Source organism: Anser brachyrhynchus (assembly GCF_964034855.1).
Source record: "Anser brachyrhynchus genome assembly, chromosome: 1".
NCBI classification, from domain to species: domain Eukaryota; kingdom Metazoa; phylum Chordata; class Aves; order Anseriformes; family Anatidae; genus Anser; species Anser brachyrhynchus.
In genome coordinates, this window is record NC_137694.1 from 64,186,981 (window position 1) to 64,206,326 (window position 19,346).

A 19,346-nucleotide genomic window follows, 5' to 3' on the forward strand; every position below is an offset into this window, starting at 1 on the left:
GTAGCCATAATCTAGACCTGCAAGACAGGGCAGCGTTCAAAAGGTATTATTTTTTTTTATTATTAATTTCAGTCTGTAGTACTAATCCTTGTGCATCATGCTGTTGACTAGTGAGTAAGAGAGATTTCAAGGCTGTGTTTTGGTTTTTCTTTTATGGGTTTCCTTCAAAGCTGTAGGACAGTCGCTAAATCTCTCTCCCAGACTCACCCCTGCCCTTTGTTTTCTTACCAGCAGTGGCAGTGGTGCAGGAGTTTGGTACTGGTCTGCTGTTGGGAGGAGCTGCAAACACTGCTGCAGGTGGTAACTTGACCAGGGACTGAAGATTCTCATTACTTCACAGGTTTGTGTCTTTGATTGTGCTGGTGTACGGTTGGTTGGAAAATGTGTACATTGTGAACAATTTAGAGAAACTGTTGTCCTATATTGTGGCAGGCTTCAGAGCTGTTTTTTGTTTGTTTGTTGTTTTTTGTAACTAGAAATTGTTCTTCATATTTGGTCAGCTTTAGGAGCTATAACAACAGTGTGTGCTTTTGACATTACTCTTTTTTTTTCTTCTTTTTACAACTGTACATTTCTGCATGTTCAAAGTGCTGCAGAAACGCTAGTTCTTTTGTTTTCCTTTTTTTATCAGCTTCTTTCAAGCGAACACTGCTCATTATATTTTAAAAGATAATAATACACATGTATCTTAATTCTATGAATAAACCAGAGAGTAAACAATTATGCATAAACACTTTAAGTTCTTTCATGTCACTTTCCCATTAGCATACAAATACTATGCTGGAAAACTGTCAGGATTTTTATCTCAACAAAGTACTGACTGCTCCTTTCTAAGAAAGAACTGTCCCATTAAGATCACAGCTCTTGTGAGCAGGAAAAAAAAACAAATGCAAAAAAAAAAAAACACTTTTCAATATGAATTTATAATAAAAATGAAATTAGTAGAGTACGTTATCTTAATGAAGTCAGTGGGATTACTCAAATGCTTAAAGTTAAGCATGGGTAATTGTAAAACGTACTCCTATTTCTGATACAGTCAATTTCTATATTACTACAGATATTGATAGATTTACGAGCAATTTATTTACTAGCTTAAGAAACTCAGGACTGCAATAGAAATGTAAGATCTTCTTAGAATATAAGTTAGTAATCAGCCTGAATTTTATTAAAAGGTGAGAAAATCAAGGATTATGATCAAAATTGTTTTTCTTTTAATTCTACAAGGAGTCCTTGGAGGTCCTCAAGAAACAGAGGTCCTATCCAATAAATATTTATACCTGTGTTTATTTGCATTCATGTCATCAGTATTTTTATTTATTTTCCCAGAAAATAAGCAGCATAAAATTAGGTACATACACGTACCTTTTTAGAAATAACCTATGCACTTTATTAAAACTACTAGAAGGCTGCTTTGAGTCTGTTCTTCCCTCCCCCCCCCACACACATCACTTCTTACTTATCACACATAAAATCTTGCTTATGAAATTACTCAGAACTTGGAGAAGAAAAAGCAATTAAGCTACAGGAACGGAGCCCTGAGTTCAGGTCACAGACAGATTTACAGATTTCAGGAATGTCAAGTTTTCTACCGCTCATCCTTTCTTTCTAATGAGATAAGGTCAGTGAGCAGGGCCAATTTTTTTCTTTCTTTTCTCACAATACATAGTAATGGTACAGAGAAAGGTACCATATGGTAGAGATGGGTCCACAATGGTCTGAAATCAGACTTTAAAATGAAGCTTAACTGAGTCCCAGAATGGAGCTGTGACATCAGTTAGATTCAAAGGGAAACATGAGTGAAGACATTCTCTACAGGTCCACCTGAAAAGCCTGAGATCAAAGGCATTTAGGTGGCAATAAGAAATGAATAAATGTGTCATTAGTATTTCCCTAGGAGTAATAAAAATCCATTAGTTTCTCTGGAAGAGTTATGGTTATTGGTCATAGGAAGAAAGGCATGAAAGCTTCTAATCTGTCCATATCGTTAATCATGCCCATATCATAGCTGGAATCATTTCCGTACTCATGGGAAAAAGAAAACTAGGAAGTCCAGCTGTTATATTTTAAGACCTATTTGTCTTGAATGTTTTTGAGCTATGCACCATGGTCCCTTGGGTACAGACAGCCCAAGATGTGAGATGCCATGAGCTCCTCTACGACACAGAGACAGGAGACATTACTAAGTAAGGGTCCTGCAGCTGAGGTGGTGGAACAAGCAAGCAAATCAAATTCTGTAAGAAGAAAAGATGCTCAGATAAGAACTCAGAAATGTGAAGAAGGACCACAGATGTTTGAGAAAAAAAAAAAAAAAGGTATTAAGAAATTATTGGGAGATCACTTTAATGGAGATGAAGTCCATAGCAAACAAGTGCTCTAACAAAGAAATACAATGTAGGAGACCAATTCCACCTGCAGGAAAGAAGAGCTCTTGGATGAGGAGCCCTTTTCATGGAAGACAAACACAGAGGAATCTGGAAAGGAGAACGTTTTACTGAAATGTGGAATTAACATACAAGGGATTTGTATTGTAAATTTCCACGAGTGAGAGAAAACCAGAAAGGATATCATGGCAGGAAAACAGCATATGAGAGAGGGACCTGGGCAGGGAAGCTGGAGGAGCACGGAGAACACGGAGACTGTAGAGGTTACCAAAATCAAGAATATCTGTAGAAAATTAAAGAAACAGTAACTTTGGTGTGCCACAGGTAAGAACAGAGAAGCATAAGGAGAATTCAGAAGAAATGGTTGCATTACCTTGTCATCAAAGAGAAGGATGGCAAGGGAGAAATTCCAGAGAAAAAGATGACTGCCCCAAGGGGCTTCCCTCAGTCAGCAGAGGAGCAGTGGAATAGCAGAGCACTAGCAGCATAGGTCTGATGCTGTTACAAAGGACCAAAAGATAGGAAAACAGCACAAACAGGGCATGCTTTACACCTCTTATTCTCAGGTTCCTCAGTTTTGTCTGAGCGTGTGCAGTGTGAGAGTTCCTGTTCATAACAATCTCTTCCAGTCACAGAACTCTCCTTTACCATTAGGAACAAGAAAACATTTTCCACAGGCTACCAAAACTAGATAATAAAGGTCTGTTTGGGGAACAAACTGAGATCGTTTGTTTATTGTTTTGTTTTGTTTTCCATGGGAAAATAAACAGCAGTTTACCCCTACTTTCAACATCCAGCGTCATTTTTACTGGAATGGTACGACTGCCAAAGGAAGCGTTCTGAAATCAGGCAATGCCAGGAATACGGTTGCTTTTTTAATCCAGATCCTAAATGTGTCAGTGTGTAGAAATGATAAAGTCCAATGCTGATGTTAACGGCACGCTGCATTTCCGCAGGACTTCTACAATACGTGGGCTGGGCAGCGCTCACTGAGGGGCTATTACATATTTTAATATTTACTCTCCACCACATGACCCTCTTCGTTATTTAGAATAACATACAGTTAGCATACAGTTCCAGCTCTGCTCTGAATCCCAAAGGTAGTCATTCTTCCACACGCTGTTTAGCTGCACAACATCCCACGTTTACTTCACAAAAGTTATCTTTGTTTTTATCAGCATACCTGTGAAAGGTGGAGGTGGGGTATTTCCACTTTTCTACAGGTAAAAATCGTCAAAGCCACTAACTTTGAGTGTGTAGTTGGAGACACTTAATGCGTCATTCTCCAGAACACTGTACACAAAGGACCATATTATGCCCAAAGCATCTCCCCTGCTTAGTTGCAGCTACGGATGCTCATCTTGCAGCCAGACCCTAAGCCATCTACAAAATAGGGATCACGTCCCTGTAAAATTCTCCAAAAGCCTGAATTAGAGATAGGAATAAATTAGCTTAAATTCAATGGCATTATCCATAAAATCATCTTTTCCTGCAATTATCTTCCTCATTCACTGTAAGTCTTCTAAATTCGGCAAAAATTAGGCACGAGTTCTGCACTCAGCAACCTTTTTAATGTTTTGTTGTAAGTTTTGTTGTAAGGCCACATCCATGGCAGGTGCAGAACAAAACAGAAGGAAGGGATGGGTTTCACGCACAAAATAACACTATAAATGTGTGGTGGTTTTTTTTTGATAAATCTTAAGGATTCTACAATTTTCTAATCTTTAAGTTCCTAATTTTACAGGTTTGCTGATATTATAATTTCAAATTTACCAGGTTTCCCTAATAGTCTATTGCTCAAACTACTTTTCTATCCCACATACTATCTTCCTCCCTTTTATCTCCTGTGCACCTGATTTAAGCATCTTCTTGCCCACGTGCCCAGTAGCAGAAACACAGAAAACACAGGCGTAAGATTCCCATCCTGAAAATGAAGGTGGTCCTCACCACAGGGTGCAGCAGCCTTTCAAAGCTCTACAGTCTGCATGGTTTCTTCACATGACCTCTGGAGAGAGTTTGGCTGCTGTAAAACCAACAAGCACAGGTGTGAGCTGCAGCCTGCAAGGCTTATGAGCAGGCAAACTCTTTTCATCAGGTCTATGAAAGCAATGCTTCTGACACAAGTGGCAAGTCCACTTCCATTTGCCAGTCCCTGTTGCTAAGCATTTGTGTGCAGATGTTTCCTTTAATTTCATCCTTGGAAATAATTTTTCTTTGAAATTTTTTATATACACCCACAAAGAAATGCAGTACGAATGCCTGCTCTGCAGTGCTCCCCGTTTTGCAGCTGAGACTTGATGAAGTCCTGAGTAAGGACAGAGAAACTAACAGGAACAGGTGTTGCTCTTTGCACTGCCTGGATCACGACGTCCGTCTCCTCAGCCAGCCCCTCCTATTACCATGGTTATCCAGAACTTCCCATTTTATTACTATTTTTTAAATTTGTTTTAACTTTAGCAGTTTTTTCAGTTCAAGATGAAATGATCCAGTCTAGGTGTTTGCTTCAAACTGAGTTGAGACCCCTGGGGTTGGCTGTTCTCAGGAAGGAGACTGGGAAACAACAGAGTTCACAGGGTCCTTTCTGCACTTTCACTGAAATTCCAGAAACCTGCAGCCTGGGAACAGGAATTTCAACTTGGTTTTCAAGGAGTGGCTTTTGTGCAATATGCTTATACGCAGGCACATATTCCACAGAGAGTTTATTCAGCTGAGCTTGTAAATTCTCCAAAGATGCTTCTGCCAGTGAGCATACCTCTGCTGCCTTACAGATCTTATACATGTTAACATGGACTTTAATTAACCATACCCTGTTTGTCCTGGAGCTATGGAGGGAGAATTTGACTAAGCTTGTAATGGCTGCTCCCAGGCAGGAGAAAGATTTCTGCTTACTTTCATAGTTCCTTTTCCTCTTTCCCTTAAATGTTACAGAAGAATGAAATGTCTGATGAAAATGCAGAAAGTGGAAGAAAGAAAAAAGAGGGGAGCGCAAAAGAATCAAAAAAAAAAAAAACAAGAATTCTGGCAAGGTTAGGACTGAGTGAGATTAAAACTGGCTGGGAATTGGAAAGGGTGCCCTGGCACTGGCTGCACAAGAACATCAGGAACGTGAATCAGTTTGCTAGGCAGGATTGAACACAGAGGTAAAAAAGGAAGGAGAAAAAGGTTTTACACAAGGAAACTGAAACTAGGATCCTGTGAAGAAAAGACAAGGAGATGAGGAGCTGGAGTGTAAAGGGAAGAACAGGCTGAGAAAAGACAGAACTGTATCTTTAGGAAACATTTGCAAAAGTTAGTTTGAAATCACTGGGGAGTGCAGCAGCTCATGTGATGCAACGCTGGACACCAAGTGAAGCATCCTTTCACCATGCTCCTTGGCTTTGACTTCTGAACAGCAGACAGGTAGCCACAAGGTGTGCATGGAAAAATTACTTGCAGCATAGCATAGACTTGCAGCAACACATTTCCTAAGATTCTCCAGGTTCTTCCAATAAACGGGGTGTAATTCTGACTCATATTCCTCTTTGTCAGATCTTACTGATTTATCCCTTGTTGGTCCTAAAATTCTTTGGTCTACCTTTCTGAGGGATATTTTGTGACTGAAGCAGGCTCTAGTCCATCACCATGAAATCTTTGCAACATATTTACTGTACATCTTCCCTAAAGTTAGCCAGCAGCTGATCTTATTCTACACACCTCTTTAACTTTCTGGGGCTTCACGACACAATAATAAAAGGGATGGCAGGGAATGAAATCAGGAACCTGGTCCCAGTCTCCACCATGGCCAACTGGGTGCTGGCTCACCGGCTCTGGAGAGAGGCAGACTGGCGCTGGAAGCCAGGACACATGGGGAGCGCGAAGGGTTGTGGCAGCTGAGGAAAACTGGCAATGGTTGGGCAAACAGTTGGAATCGTATTGTTTAATTTTTAGGTAGTGCTGTGTGGAGCCAGGAGTTGGATTCAATGATCCTTGTGGGTCCCTTTCAACTCTCTATTTTCTGATTCTGTGTGCAAAGGAGATACTGCTTCACACAGGAGCCTTTTACGCAGGCAACATGCAGACCTGGGCAGAAAGACTGAGCCTGGGGTACAAGAATGGAAATAGGAAAGCAAGAAAAATGCGAGTGGGATAAACCACTGGGACTGTGAAAAATTAGGGCAGTCCTGGTTGGAAGGGATGAGCAGAATCACCTGAACATGAAAAAGATCAAAGTGTATTTTTTTCAGCCACTAAAGAGCAATCCCCTTCAGACGCTGGAGCAAAACACACAAATCCCAGAGTTGGGAATACTGAGAGCCTTGGACAGTGCGATCTATTTGATCTATATGTGGCTAGACTGTATGATCGTTTACTTAGACGATCTCAGAATGGATCTGCAAAATGGAGTTTAATTAATGTAGGCTGCTCTTAATCCTGGCATTTCCTAACTTTGATGTGCTTGACCTTGGACCATTAATAACTCTCTTTAGGGCATTCTGAAGACTACACATATATACTGTACATGTACAAATAGCATCAGTCTCAAGTAGTTGTTTTGTATTTGTTTTAAAATGAAGTTCAAATATCCTTTGTTTTTAAATATGGATTTGACTATTAATCCTCCTTTCATTTTTTCCCTATTTTATAGAATTTCCTAATTGTAAAAGTGCACTATACAGCAGTTTGCCATCTGTAATTATGATCTATACAATAGTCCCAGGTGCCTGCACATTAATTATGACTTGTTATTAATACATGCATTAATTGGTCATCCATTTTATAATTACTTTGCAAGGATCTAGCCCATCGGTGCTAGCTTTGAACAGAACCACACAAAGAACAGAAATATATCTGAAGGACTTTCCGTGGACGTTGTTGATCCTGGGAAAGCAAGCAAGCCTCGCCTTGTCAGGTACTATGACTGCTCCCGTTCAAGTCAATGGCAAGAATTCAAGCAGGCGTGCAAACTTCTGTAAGAACAAAAATATTTGGTAACATCTGCTGCTGGCATTGCACCAGAAGAAGGTTGAATTTCAAAATGCTTGAGTTAGCATCCTCCTGAATAGTGAAGTTACGTATACTTTGAGATCTTTTTACAAGCTCTGTCTCAGTCACTAGCATTCTTCACAGTCACACAAACTAGACTCACAATTACCGCATTCTAGGAGTTAGGACTTCAAGAAAAATAAAGTTTTTTTTTACACTGACGATTAAACCAGAAGAGGCAAGACTGTGGATGCTACAACCCATTCTGGGTTTTACTGAATCAGATTCTGGGTTATTCTGTGAAGTCTCCCTCATCATCTGAACCATTTATCATTTGCATTTTTTTTCTTTTAAATGCAATCTTTCTTTTATATGATTCCTTCTCCATTTCTGTCATCTATCCTGTGTACTATGTGAGAACCTTTCACATTGTGTAAAGCCTCTCTTTACAATCCTTCCTTACTGATGTATATCTCTATTTTCATCACTTTCCCTCTGAATTTGCTTTACTGTTTATTGCTTTTGTGCTAACGGACACAAAAAGAGAAACACAAAAAACAATTCCATCTTAATCCTCCGGGTTTTTCTGAAAGGTGTGTTTTCTCTTTTTGTACCTTGTGTGGTACTGATGTCATCGTTAGAGATTAACAAAAGTTTGCTTTGCTTCATTGTCTATATTCATTGGATTTAAGGGCTTTACTAGCTATTAAGTGTTTCAGTGATCGGTTTTCATTTACAGAGGACACACATCTTTTGTTACATAAACGATCAGACCTGTAAGTCTCCTCAAAGGGCCCTGCAGTGGCCTGAAAGACACCTTCTCCCAGTCTAAACAGGCACGGATCAATATTTCATATTTTCCTGTGGCCACCCAAAATTCGCTATTGAAAGGGTGCAGCTGGGCTTCGTGTGGTGAACAGGTGGAGCCCGGGCTCTGCACTAAGGCGACAATCCTCTCTGCTGGAGAGACACGTCAGCCTGTCCTGGGGCCGCTGTTCAGGGAAACTGCTGTGACACATGGTCAGAGACAGGGTGCCTGTGGGCACCTCTCCCTCATGAACAGCAGCACAAGGCATGGCAGTGTCATGCCTCCTGCCCCTTTCCCATGAAGTCAGTGGTGGGCTGCACTCCCCCAGAAACCACTCCTCAGGGCGCCAAAGAAGCTGAACATGAGCCGGCAGTGTGCCCAGGTGGCCAAGAAGGCCAACGGCACCCTGGCTTGTATCAGTAGTGTAGCCAGCAGGACCAGGGAGGTGATCGTCCCCCCGTACTCTGCTCTGGTGAGGCCGCACCTCAAGTGCTGTGTTCAGCTTTGGGTCCCTCAGTACAAGAAGGACATCGAGGCCCTGGAACGTGTCCAGAGAAGGGCTACGAAGCTGGTGAAGGGCCTGGAACACAAGTCCTGTGAGGAGCGGCTGAGGGAGCTGGGGTTGTGCAGTCTGGAGATGAGGAGGCTCAGGGGAGACCTTAATGCTCTCTGCAACTCCCTGAAAGGAAGGTGTGGGGAGCTGAGGGTCGGCCTCTTCTCGCAGGTGATAGGACTAGAGGGAATGGCCCCAGGTTGCACCACGGGAGGTTCAGGCTGGAAATGAGGAGACATTTCTTCTCAGAAAGAGCAGCCAGGCATTGGAACGGGTTGCCCAGGGAGGTGGTGCAGTCACCGTCCCTGGGGGTGTTCAAGGGAAGGTTGGACGTGGTGCTTGGGGACATGGGTTAGTGGGTGACACTGGTGGTAGGGGGGCGGTTGGACCAGACGATCTTGGAGGTGTTTTACATCTTTATGGTCCTACGAAGCCGTCCATCCCCCGGACACCACCCCGCACGGCGAGGACCGCCCGCCCAGCGCCCACCAGCAGCGCCCCGACCTTGACGGGGGGCGGCCCCCCCTCGCCCCGCGCCCCCTGCCGGCCCCGGCACGTGAGGCGCGGTGGGGGCCGGGCGGGAGGCCGAGGGTGGGCGCAGCCGAGGCGGCGGCGCCGCGGGTTGGCAGCCGGGCGGGGAGCGCAGCGCCGAGCCCCGCCCGCCCCGGCGGCGCGGTCCCGCCTTGCCCCGTGGCCGGCGGCGCGGGGCCGCTATATAAAGCGGGGGGCGGGCGGCGGGGCGGGCCTGAGCGTGTGCGGCACCGAGGTGAGCGGCGGCAGGGCCGGGCGAGGTGGGACGGGGGCGCCGGCGCCGGGGTATCGGTACCGGCACCTCAGCGGCCGCCGGGCGTGGGGAGGGAGCCGATCCCTGGGGCCTCCCTCTCCCCTCAGGGCCGGGCCCTGCAGCGGCTCCTCCCGCAGGCTGCGGATTTTATTTTATTATTTTATTTTATTTTTTAATTTTTTTTCTCCGTTCCCCGGTGCGGCGGGCGAGGGAAGTGTGGTGTCATCGCCTCGCGGCGCGGCGCTCAAGGTTAAAGCCGGCCCCTCCCTCCCTGAGGGGGCAGCGGGGCGATGCGGGGGGAGCCGCAAGCGGCAGCCGGCCTCCCTCCCTCCGCACCGCTTCTTTCCTATCTTTTTTTTCTTTTTTTTTTTACATTTTCCCTTTTTTATCCGGAATCTCGCCGCCTCGGCTGGTTGCTGCGAAGGTCACGAAGGGGCGAAGCTGGTTTAAGGGGGGCAGGGGCTGCGCCCCGCGTGCGGGGCGGGGGGAGCCGTGCGGGGAGCGGCCGGGCCTTGCGGGGCCGCCTGGGCTTCTGGAAGCATCCCCTGGGCTCGCCGGGCCCGCCCGTGGGGAGGGCTTGTGGGGCCTGGGTGGGTGGGGAGGCTCGGGCAATGCACCCGCTCTGCCCTGCTTTAAAATCCCTGCCGTGGGTATGAGGTTACCGAAATCCTTACTGTGGATGTAGGGGAACCTAAATGCGGGTATAGGGGAAGGGGGGAGGAAAAGATGGGGGCCGGCTCGGTTCCTGCCGGGTCCCCGCGTCCTGCTGCGAAAGGACGGGACTGGCGAGGAGAGCGCCCCGCCAACGGAGTTTCTTTGCAGCTCCATCCATTTCAATGGTGCAGCTTTCCCAAGCCCCTTTCCGCCGCCCATCGTCACCTTCAGGCCGGTCAGAGGACGGGGAGGAGAAGGGCATGAAGGCGGCCAAGCAGCAGGTGAACGCGTCGGGGGAGAGCCAGCCTTCCCCCAGCCCCCTGCAGACTGCGCTCAACTCGGCGGCCTCTCCTTCCCAGGCGTACGAGACTTACATTGATAATGGGCTTATCTGCCTCAAACACAAGATCAGGAACATTGAGAAAAAGAAGGTAACTTTCCTTCGCTATGGCATGCTTCCAAACAGCTAACTGTAAAATTTCATGTGTACAGAAGCTGGAGCAAGGAGTGCATAGTAATAAAGGATTTTATAAATAACCTGTGAAATGACCTGAACACGGATTTATTTCTTATTATCACTTAGAACTGCTGTGTAGTAGAAAATGGTGTTCTTTACTCTCCTTGTTCTGAAATGGGCTATTTCTCATTGAATAGTGAGAATAGCATTGTTTCAGTGAAGCAGCAAAGTAGCTGTTACTGTAAACCTGCTCTCTGGTAATTCAAAGGTAATTGAATATTGGTTGACACAAGGGATGCTTCTCTGGCGGACTTAAGTTCAGAATGAACATAGAACCGATCTGAGATAGCTTACAGTCTTAGAAAAGTCTTCATGTTTCTATTGATTACATGCATCTAATATTAGGATGTAGGGATATATGTAAAATTGCAAATGAGCAGCAGTGTTTCCTCTGGCTAATGGCAATGTCAAACTTTATTAAATATGTATTGCCATATACTTTGCATAGATCGACTTCTTTATTTTATATCTATAGACAAATGTTACTAACTATAAGGCTTCTATACAGAAAGCCCCCAAAGCCTGTTCTCCTGACTTTGAACCCTTCCTTCTTTAAGCGATTGGTGTTAGTAAGTACTGAGGTACGCAAGCTATGCGTGCCAGATTTTTAATTGGGAAGATGCATTTTTCTATAAGATTAAAAGAATGATGGTGCTGTTGCTTTCAATATTGGGTCAGGATTATAAGTAAAGCAATTGTATGGATGTTGAGATTCTATAAATGTTTGAAAAGAATTACATGTTATGTGTTGGGGAGAAGAGGGATCTAGATCAGGCTTCGGGCTATATGGTTATAAGACTTGATCCTCCTGCAGGGCATGCAGTATTACTGCTGTCTTTTGTCATGCATCGTGCTGCAATTCTGAATAATCTCGGATAAGCATGTTTCCTTTGTGATTAAGCAACTCTGCTGTATTTTAACTCTGTCCAAGGAAGCATACTGCTGTGAATTTCTCCAGTATTTTTGATTGGCTCATGTGAGTGTAGACAATATGGCCTCACCAGCAAATAAGTGTGACTTGCTAGAATGATAGAAAGTATTCGTAGCTCTAGATACTGTGTCAATAAAGCCTGTCTAGGCAGATACACAAATGAAATGATGTTCATCTTTGTGGTAATCAACTCCCTCTTTTTCCTGTGTTTAAAGAAGCTTGTAAGCCAGTAGCTTAGTCTTGCATCCTTCATTTTGGCTGTTAAAGACTGTTTCAGTAAATTAGAAATAAAACGTGTTTTCTACTTGAAGAGTTGTCTGTTTTCTTAGGAAACAGTGCAATAATTTTTTTGACATAAATGATCTCAGATTTTGAAAGATATGTTTCAGGAAATGAAGTAAAACTATTCCATCCAGTTTAAGGTAACTAAATTGCAGCATTGGCTTGGAAAAACTAAATGCCCAATGCTCTCAAACGAGGACACTGGATGTGCTTGGAGCCCCTTAAAGGTCTAGGGTCAATGTGTTATTTCTTAAATGAAACAAAAGAAGTAAAAATGCAAGACTGAAGGGGGGGAAAGTAGGCAGCCCTGGAGACTGAGACTGCAAAATCTGTGTTCTCTTCTCCTGAAAATGAGTAGTAGGAAAGTTCCTATTTTGTTGCAGCATTCAGACTTTTTGAAATAAAATATTTAACTTCATTCATACCCAATTCTTGACATTAGAAATCAATATAAAAACTGACTTTGATTTTTTTTGCTAGCTTAAGCTAGAAGACTACAAAGATCGACTGAAGAAGGGAGAAGCCCTCAATCAAGACCAGTTGGTAAGCTTGCTTTATGTGGGAGTGGATGGGTTTAAAACCTTCAAACAAACATCCTAGATTAGCTTGCCAAAAGAGGTGGTAGTACAATTTTACAGAAGCTTCAGTGCTCCTATACCTCTTTGAGATGTTCATATGCAGCTTACCTACATGGCATTGCAGTGGTAGAACAGACCTCAAGGCTTCATTAATAGGTATTACTTGAAATTGCATGATGGTTACACAGCTGTTGGCTACTGGTAGTTGTTGAAGTATAATTGATATAGGCCTTGTTGGTAAAAGGAAGACTTTGGTCTAACCTGCATGGGATTGAAAGGCTTAAAAATGCATCATCTAGCAAGGAGTTACTGGTTTAGTGGAGGACTTGTTAGTGTTAGGTCAGAGGTTGGACTAGGTGATCTTGGAGGTCTCTTCCAACCTAGATGATTCTGTGACCTAACTGGGAAAACTACCCTGTCCTGGTGCTGCCATTAGATGGCTGGGAGTCACTACTGCACTCAAATGCTGTTAGAACAATGTCTCTTTTGTACCTAAGACTGCTGGAGTTTGGAATGCCAAGATGTAAGATTACTAATCAATAAATGTGGTGCATTCCACCAAGTGGAAGCAAGTTTAAATTTGCCTGGTGTTAAAATAGTGGTTCTGGCTATTTTTCTTCTTCTTGAATGGATGCTAGAACAGAAAGCAACTTTCTGCAACATGGAAGTTATTGCTGCTTAAGTGTGTCTGGTACCAAGGTGCTACATAATCAACAAGACTTACTGCCCTGGTCGTTTCAGAAGTACTTCACAGACATGTTTAAGAAGAGTCCTGTGACAAAGGGCATTGGCACTTGAGTTCCAGTATTGGATCCTGCTAGCTGGCCAGCTAGAAAAATAACTCAGTGGCTTATCTTTATTGTAATACAGCAGTCTCAGAGCATAAATATAACTTTACTTGGAGTCATTTATAAATAATAACTTGCAATAAAGGGGATAAAAGCAGAAATAACTTGCTTCTTAAAGGTAGAATAGACCTGTTGGAGTGCATGATAGTTAAGTGTTAAATTACGGGATCTGATATATTCTCTTGTCCTCCTTAAGTTCAGGAGCAACTAAATTAAATCTGATCATTTGGAGTGAGATGATTATCTCTTAGAACTAAGTTCAGTCTGACTCCAGGTTTAGTTTTAGAAGAAAAGCCTGCTGTTGTGTTCAGATCCAAATGTTAATCAGTTGTCTTCTGTTGATAACAGGCTATTGACTAGTATTCTCTTGTTCAAGACTAAGCCAACTTACACGTGTTTTAAAGCTACTCCTAAATGTGACTTTTGTTTGGTCTATACTCTGGGCTATTATAAGCCAACAGATTAAAGTGAAATTAAGATGCAGGTGACTAATGAGGCAAAGGATTCTGTAAATGTTTTTGTCTGCAGGTGCATTCAGTAGCATTGACTTTGCAATATGAACTTCGTTACTGGCTTTCACTATTCCCAACTGAGCTTAACTTTTAAGTATCAAATATTTTTATCACAGTTTCTAGGATGTCTCAGGCTTCTGAAATGGAAAATGAGGGTCAACCTTGCTAGTGAAGTGACTTGGTATCTGAACTGTTCAGATAACTGTTGTGAAAGTATGTATCAACTCAGTATTTAACTAATCTAGTCAAGGCCCTCGTTTCAGTGGTTCAGATACAGGAGTACTACTTTTATACATACCTTTCATGTGCAAATTCCCAATGCATACGCAAATACTGAGACCTGGTAGTTTGAAATTAGAGCACAGGTTAATAGTTCACACATCTGCCTAAATAAAGCTTTTGTGCCCATAATATAGTGGAGCTCTAATGCAACTTGGTGTTTATATTTTTAATTGTTTTTTCTACACAGGGAGCAGGGTACATCTAGTGATGAGCTAGTTTTTGCAGACAATTTGAATTAAACTAATTGCTCATGGTGCATGCCTGCCAGAGTTGCTGTGTGCTAGCCTTACTTTAGGAAACGAATGTTTCAAAAATGAGGAGCTTCCAGCAAGTTTAATGCTCTCACTGGCAATGTTGTACTGTTTTGCATGATCAGTAGATTTTCTTCCTTACTGTCACTCCAACATTCTTTCTCCTAATGAATGTTAATAACAGGTATGTGACAAAAGAAAGCTTTTGCTTTCCCACAGTGTTACGGTTTGTCTGAGCAGTGATAACCAGTTCTTGGTATTTCAGGGTAAGGAGTATTACTTTGGAGTTTGCAAGGTTAAAAGCAGTCACTGCAATCTCCCTAGTAAGTTGGTGGTGGTAGCCTGTGAGTCTTCCTTACGCATCAAATCTGTGGGCACTGGGGTCTTAAAGGTCAAATTCTTCTGAGCACTCATGAACCCGATAATTAGTTCTCAGAAGTTGCTTGATAAATTGATGTCTGACTTAAAATACTAGTTGAGTACATTACTATAAATGGTACTCAACACAAGGAAGCTCATGAGTTACTGTAATCTGTTGTATATCACAAATAAGTGAGTACAAGTGACTGAACAATCAACCTGATGGAACAAATTGACCTGTAACTTGCTTTCTAGTTGCTTAGGCACATTGATTTGCATATCCCAAATATTACTTGGACAGACTAAGCGTTTTTCACTGCAATGATGAAACATTTGTGTCAACATTAATACCCATTGAAAGACCTTTGTTAGGCTGACAAACCAGTGCTAGTACAACTTCAATGTCTTGTTACAAGCATAAACCAAACTGAGTGTAAAGCACATGTGAACCAAAGTTTAAATTTAATGTGTTACTTCCCAGGCATGCCTTATGCTAAATGGAGCTATGTACAGCATGTCTGAGCTACAGCATTTTGTTATCTTCAAAGCTGTTAAGGAGGCCTATAAAATTAACTGACAGTGGGGAAGGGAAAACTCACAAAACTAGGGTATATCAAAATGCAATTAAGAATCGTTCTTTTTTGAAGACTAGGGAGTAAAATGTGCATTAAAGCCATTAATGAAGGCAAGAACACTGCTTGATTTGTAGAAACCAAATTTGCAGGACTTTCTGAAAGTATGACTTGCCTTCTGTATCATTAGCTTTCTAAACTTTCTAAAGCTTCTGAGTTATCTGCAGAGACATTCGGCTAAGCATCAGAGTAGAGGTTCTGCACTGAACTTGTCTATCCTCTGTATTCTTTTTAAGCTTTAATGTTGGCATCCGATGTTAAGCAGATCTTTTTGACTGAGACCTAAAGGAGCAAAAAGGAAAATGAAAAACGAAGTAACAGTGGTATTTAGGCTTTCCTGTTTTGGCATTGGTATACCAAGCATTGAACAGGATGTTCCCTGAAAAGTCATACAGATAAAATGGTATGGTGTCTGAGCAGTGGTGGGAGCTGGCCTTGTACTACATCTCAGGTTGTCATGGATGAATGATACTCAGCTAAATGTAAAGTACCAATTACAGACAGTATCTTTAAAGCTACAATTTCAGAGAAGTACCCACTAAATGAGTAGTTCTCAATGAGATTTAAAATAGAATGTATTTGATATGCGACGAGTGGTCTTAAGCATTAAAAATGTATTATCTGTTCCTTTTCAGGAGGCAGTAGAGAAATATGATGAAGTAGTACACAACTTAGAATTTGCCAAGGAGCTTCAGAAGACTTTTTCGGGTCTTAGCCAAGATGTAAGTATAAACTGTTGGTCATGATGTTATCAGGAGGTGACTGCACACTTTGTGTTGCTCTTCTAATGGCTATGTTTGTATGCCACTACACAGACTGCAGGAAGCTTCTATTTCAGAACTCAGGGGAGCAACCTGCTCATGCTGGCTGGAGTAGCTGAGCAGATCAGTAAATGTTGACAACTTTGAGCACCCTTGACCTCAAGAATGTAGTTATTCGCTGTGTACCGCTATAAAAACTTAGGCAAACTGAGGCATTGATGCTTGGCTGTGTTTGAGGTGACTCCAGTTTATGTAGGTTTGAAACCATGAACCATTTTGCTGGTAGTTTGTGCCTGGGCTGTACTCATGCCCTGCATAGGAGTGAAGTACTGGAGGAACAACTACTGGAAAGTACATGGAGGTTCTCATGGGCAGCAAGCAAGTAAATTGTGTACCCTAGACAGTGAAGGCTAGACTCTTTGCCAGTAGATCAAGGGGAACTGATTATTTTTATCTGGTGTTTGTTAAACCATCTGTCTAGTTCTGGTTATTCAGTATGCAAAGGCTATAGACAAACTTAGTGAGTCCAGTGGTGGGCCTATGGATGGCTGGGGGCTGGAGCATGAGCCCTGTGGTGAGAACCTGGAAGAACTGGGCTTATTAAGCTTGAAGTGAAGGCTTGGTAGGAGATGTGATATTAGCCATCAAATACCAAAAAGATTATTGAAAGGATGGAGCTAGGATTCTTACCTGAGGTATGTGGTAAGAGGAAAAAATAATAAAATAGTAGATTCTAACTAGATAGGAAGGAAACTGTTGCTCTGAGGATAATTGAGCACTAGAGTAGTTCTAGAAAAGCTGATATATATATATCCTCAGATATTTTCAAGACCTGACTGCACCAAGCATCTAAGTGATCTGATTCAGATTGTGTCATCCTTCATTGTTCTGGAGGCTGGGCTAGATGGAGAGTTCCCAGTATGGGGGGAAGTGCTGGGGTTAAGTTGCTTTAGCTTTAGTGAGTACAGCTGTTTGTGAAACTTTACTGAAGACTGAGGACTTTGCTTATTTTACTGTAGTCATCTCTAATTATGGCAAGTCAGATTTAGTACTTTATTCAGGGTTTAAAGCACTACATTTTTATGTAACCAAGTGCTTTCTTTGACTACTGGAGAAACTGGTCTCTTGGCTCTCAGGCAAATACTGTCCTTATGAAGAAGATATGATCTAAGGTAGTGCTGGGGATGCTAAATGTAGTTAGTCACTGTTCTCGCTTTATTTCTCTGCCTCTTCTGTAATGTTAAAGGACTAATAAAATGGCTTCTGTGACTGAGACCCATGCAGTTCCTCTTAGAGGCTTCTTTTCTTGTATATGTAGTAATTCCAAATTCCAGGTAGTGTTTTGAGAGGTTTACTGCATTGTGAGAGTAGAGATCTAAGCCTTTTTAATGAGTGCTGCTTTTGGATTCACTTAATCACTGTACATTGAACACAAACCACTGTGCTCAATGTCAAAATATGGACTGTCTCATATTGCTTTCCTCTGTGTAGGTGCCCATAAAATATCAGAAATAAAGATTTGTGACATGGTGTGTCCTAGTGCAGGTATTTTTAGTAATCAGAAATCTACCATTAGCTTCTGCTAGTTTACATTTATTCTTGAGCTTATCCTATATTCAAAGGCTAACACTTTTTTTTTCCTTTGCCAATGTGGATTCTATGGCAAATACCTATTACTGGAATGCTAGAGGATATTCTGGCAACAGTGTCCTTATGCCCCTTAGTGTGTTCTAAAAAGCTGCACACTTTCACTTCTTGCAAAGAAACTTCAGATACTCCATATCAAGGCATTGAGTCTTGGAGTTACTTAGCTTCTGCAGCATAATGCTATTAGTATGTGATGAGAAACTTCCTCAAATGCATGGAGGCTGCGTATATTCTGACACTTGCTTCTTCAGTGCTTTAGTCTTCTGCCAATGGAAGAGTAACTGTAGGGTTCTGCTGTATCACTTAAACTGGAATATTCAAAATGAATAGGCAGCTGTCTTGCTAGGAGAGATTTGAGACAAGTGCATCACTAACTTCACATGATAAAGGGCTGGGCTTTCATTTGTGCATTGGTATCAATTCTTCCCTATATTGAACTGTGGTAGCAGTTACAGTAAAGTAACTAGCGGTCAGGTATGATGCCACAATTGGGATCTAAATATTGTAGGGGAATATTAGGAGTGAATCTGCCAGTATCCAGTTTGACTAAAATCTATAGCTATAGAGAATTAATGGAGAAATAGGGAGCTTTGCCAGAGGAGGGACTCGGAAAGTCTTGGTTGGGTATCTGAAGAAAGAATTAGGAGCTTGTCATCTAACCAAGATTAGTTGTTTTTGTCAATGTAGGATGATCAATACTAGAACTTGGTGTGTTCTGTTATTCAACCACTGGTGTTTAACTGTTGAATTCCTGTGTTGAAATAGCTGCTGAAAGCACAGAGAAAGGCTCAAAGAAGAGAGAGTCTATTGAAGCTTGAAGCAGAGAAGAAAAAACTGCGTACAATACTTCAAGTCCAGTATGTGCTGCAGAACTTCACTCAAGAGCATGTTCAGAAAGATTTCAAAGGTGGTGTAAATGGTGCAATATACTTGCCTTCTAAAGAACTAGACTACCTCATAAGATTTGCAAAACTGACATGTCCAGAAAGAAATGAGAACTTGAGGTAAGCTAAAGATTTTTGTCTAATTAGTATGCTTCATTTACTACAGTAAACGTCCTCTGTTTGACACTGCCATGTCTTGAAATATGTTTTTGGAAACTAATTAAAATTCTATTCAGTATATTTGCTCTAGTCTGAGACTAGGAATATGGCAAAAATATTTTACTCGGCCTTAAAAGAAAGCTGCTGCATACTTTCCCAGTTGTGCAAACTACATACAAACCCTGCTATGTTATGTCTTGCCGTGGGGCCCTGGGGAGGCATTCCAGTAACACTGTAAGCAGGAAGGCTGGTGGCATGGTGCTTCCCTCAGGTCTTGCTGTTTGTGTAATGAAAATGTGTAGTAAATACGGGAGATCTGTTCCCTGTTGCGTTCATGTGGTGACTGAGATATGCTGCTTTTGAATAAAGGAATCTAAGGTAGTCCTGAGGCTCTCTTCCTATTATTTTAGGCTTTGGTAAAGTTTTTAGAACTTGTCATATTTTAGCACTGTATGTCATTCACTGCAAGGTAACTGGCTGTTGTGTAGAGTAGTACTAATTTGGCATCATGCTTGTACTGTGATTGCTTATAATATTTACCTTGACTGTCTCAGGATAGT

At 42.2% G+C, this 19,346-nt stretch overlaps 1 protein-coding gene across 6 annotated transcripts in view; it reads left to right on the plus strand.

Moving 5' to 3' along the window:
- Positions 1-9,328: 9,328 nt before the first annotated feature.
- The window catches only part of CAPRIN2 (caprin family member 2), a 37,760-nt gene continuing 27,742 nt past the window's right edge, over positions 9,329-19,346 (plus strand). For 5 of the 6 annotated variants that reach the window (XM_080578785.1, XM_080578788.1, XM_080578786.1 and 2 more), the window contains exons 1-5: positions 9,345-9,470; positions 10,311-10,573; positions 12,353-12,415; positions 15,971-16,057; positions 18,509-18,747. In XM_080578785.1, coding sequence (XP_080434911.1) covers positions 10,325-10,573; positions 12,353-12,415; positions 15,971-16,057; positions 18,509-18,747 — 638 coding nt within the window. In that variant the 5' untranslated portion in view covers positions 9,345-9,470; positions 10,311-10,324. Of the gene's footprint in view, positions 9,471-10,310; positions 10,574-12,352; positions 12,416-15,970; positions 16,058-18,508; positions 18,748-19,346 lie in introns of all 6 variants that reach the window. The other variant, XM_080578789.1, reaches the window with a different exon arrangement.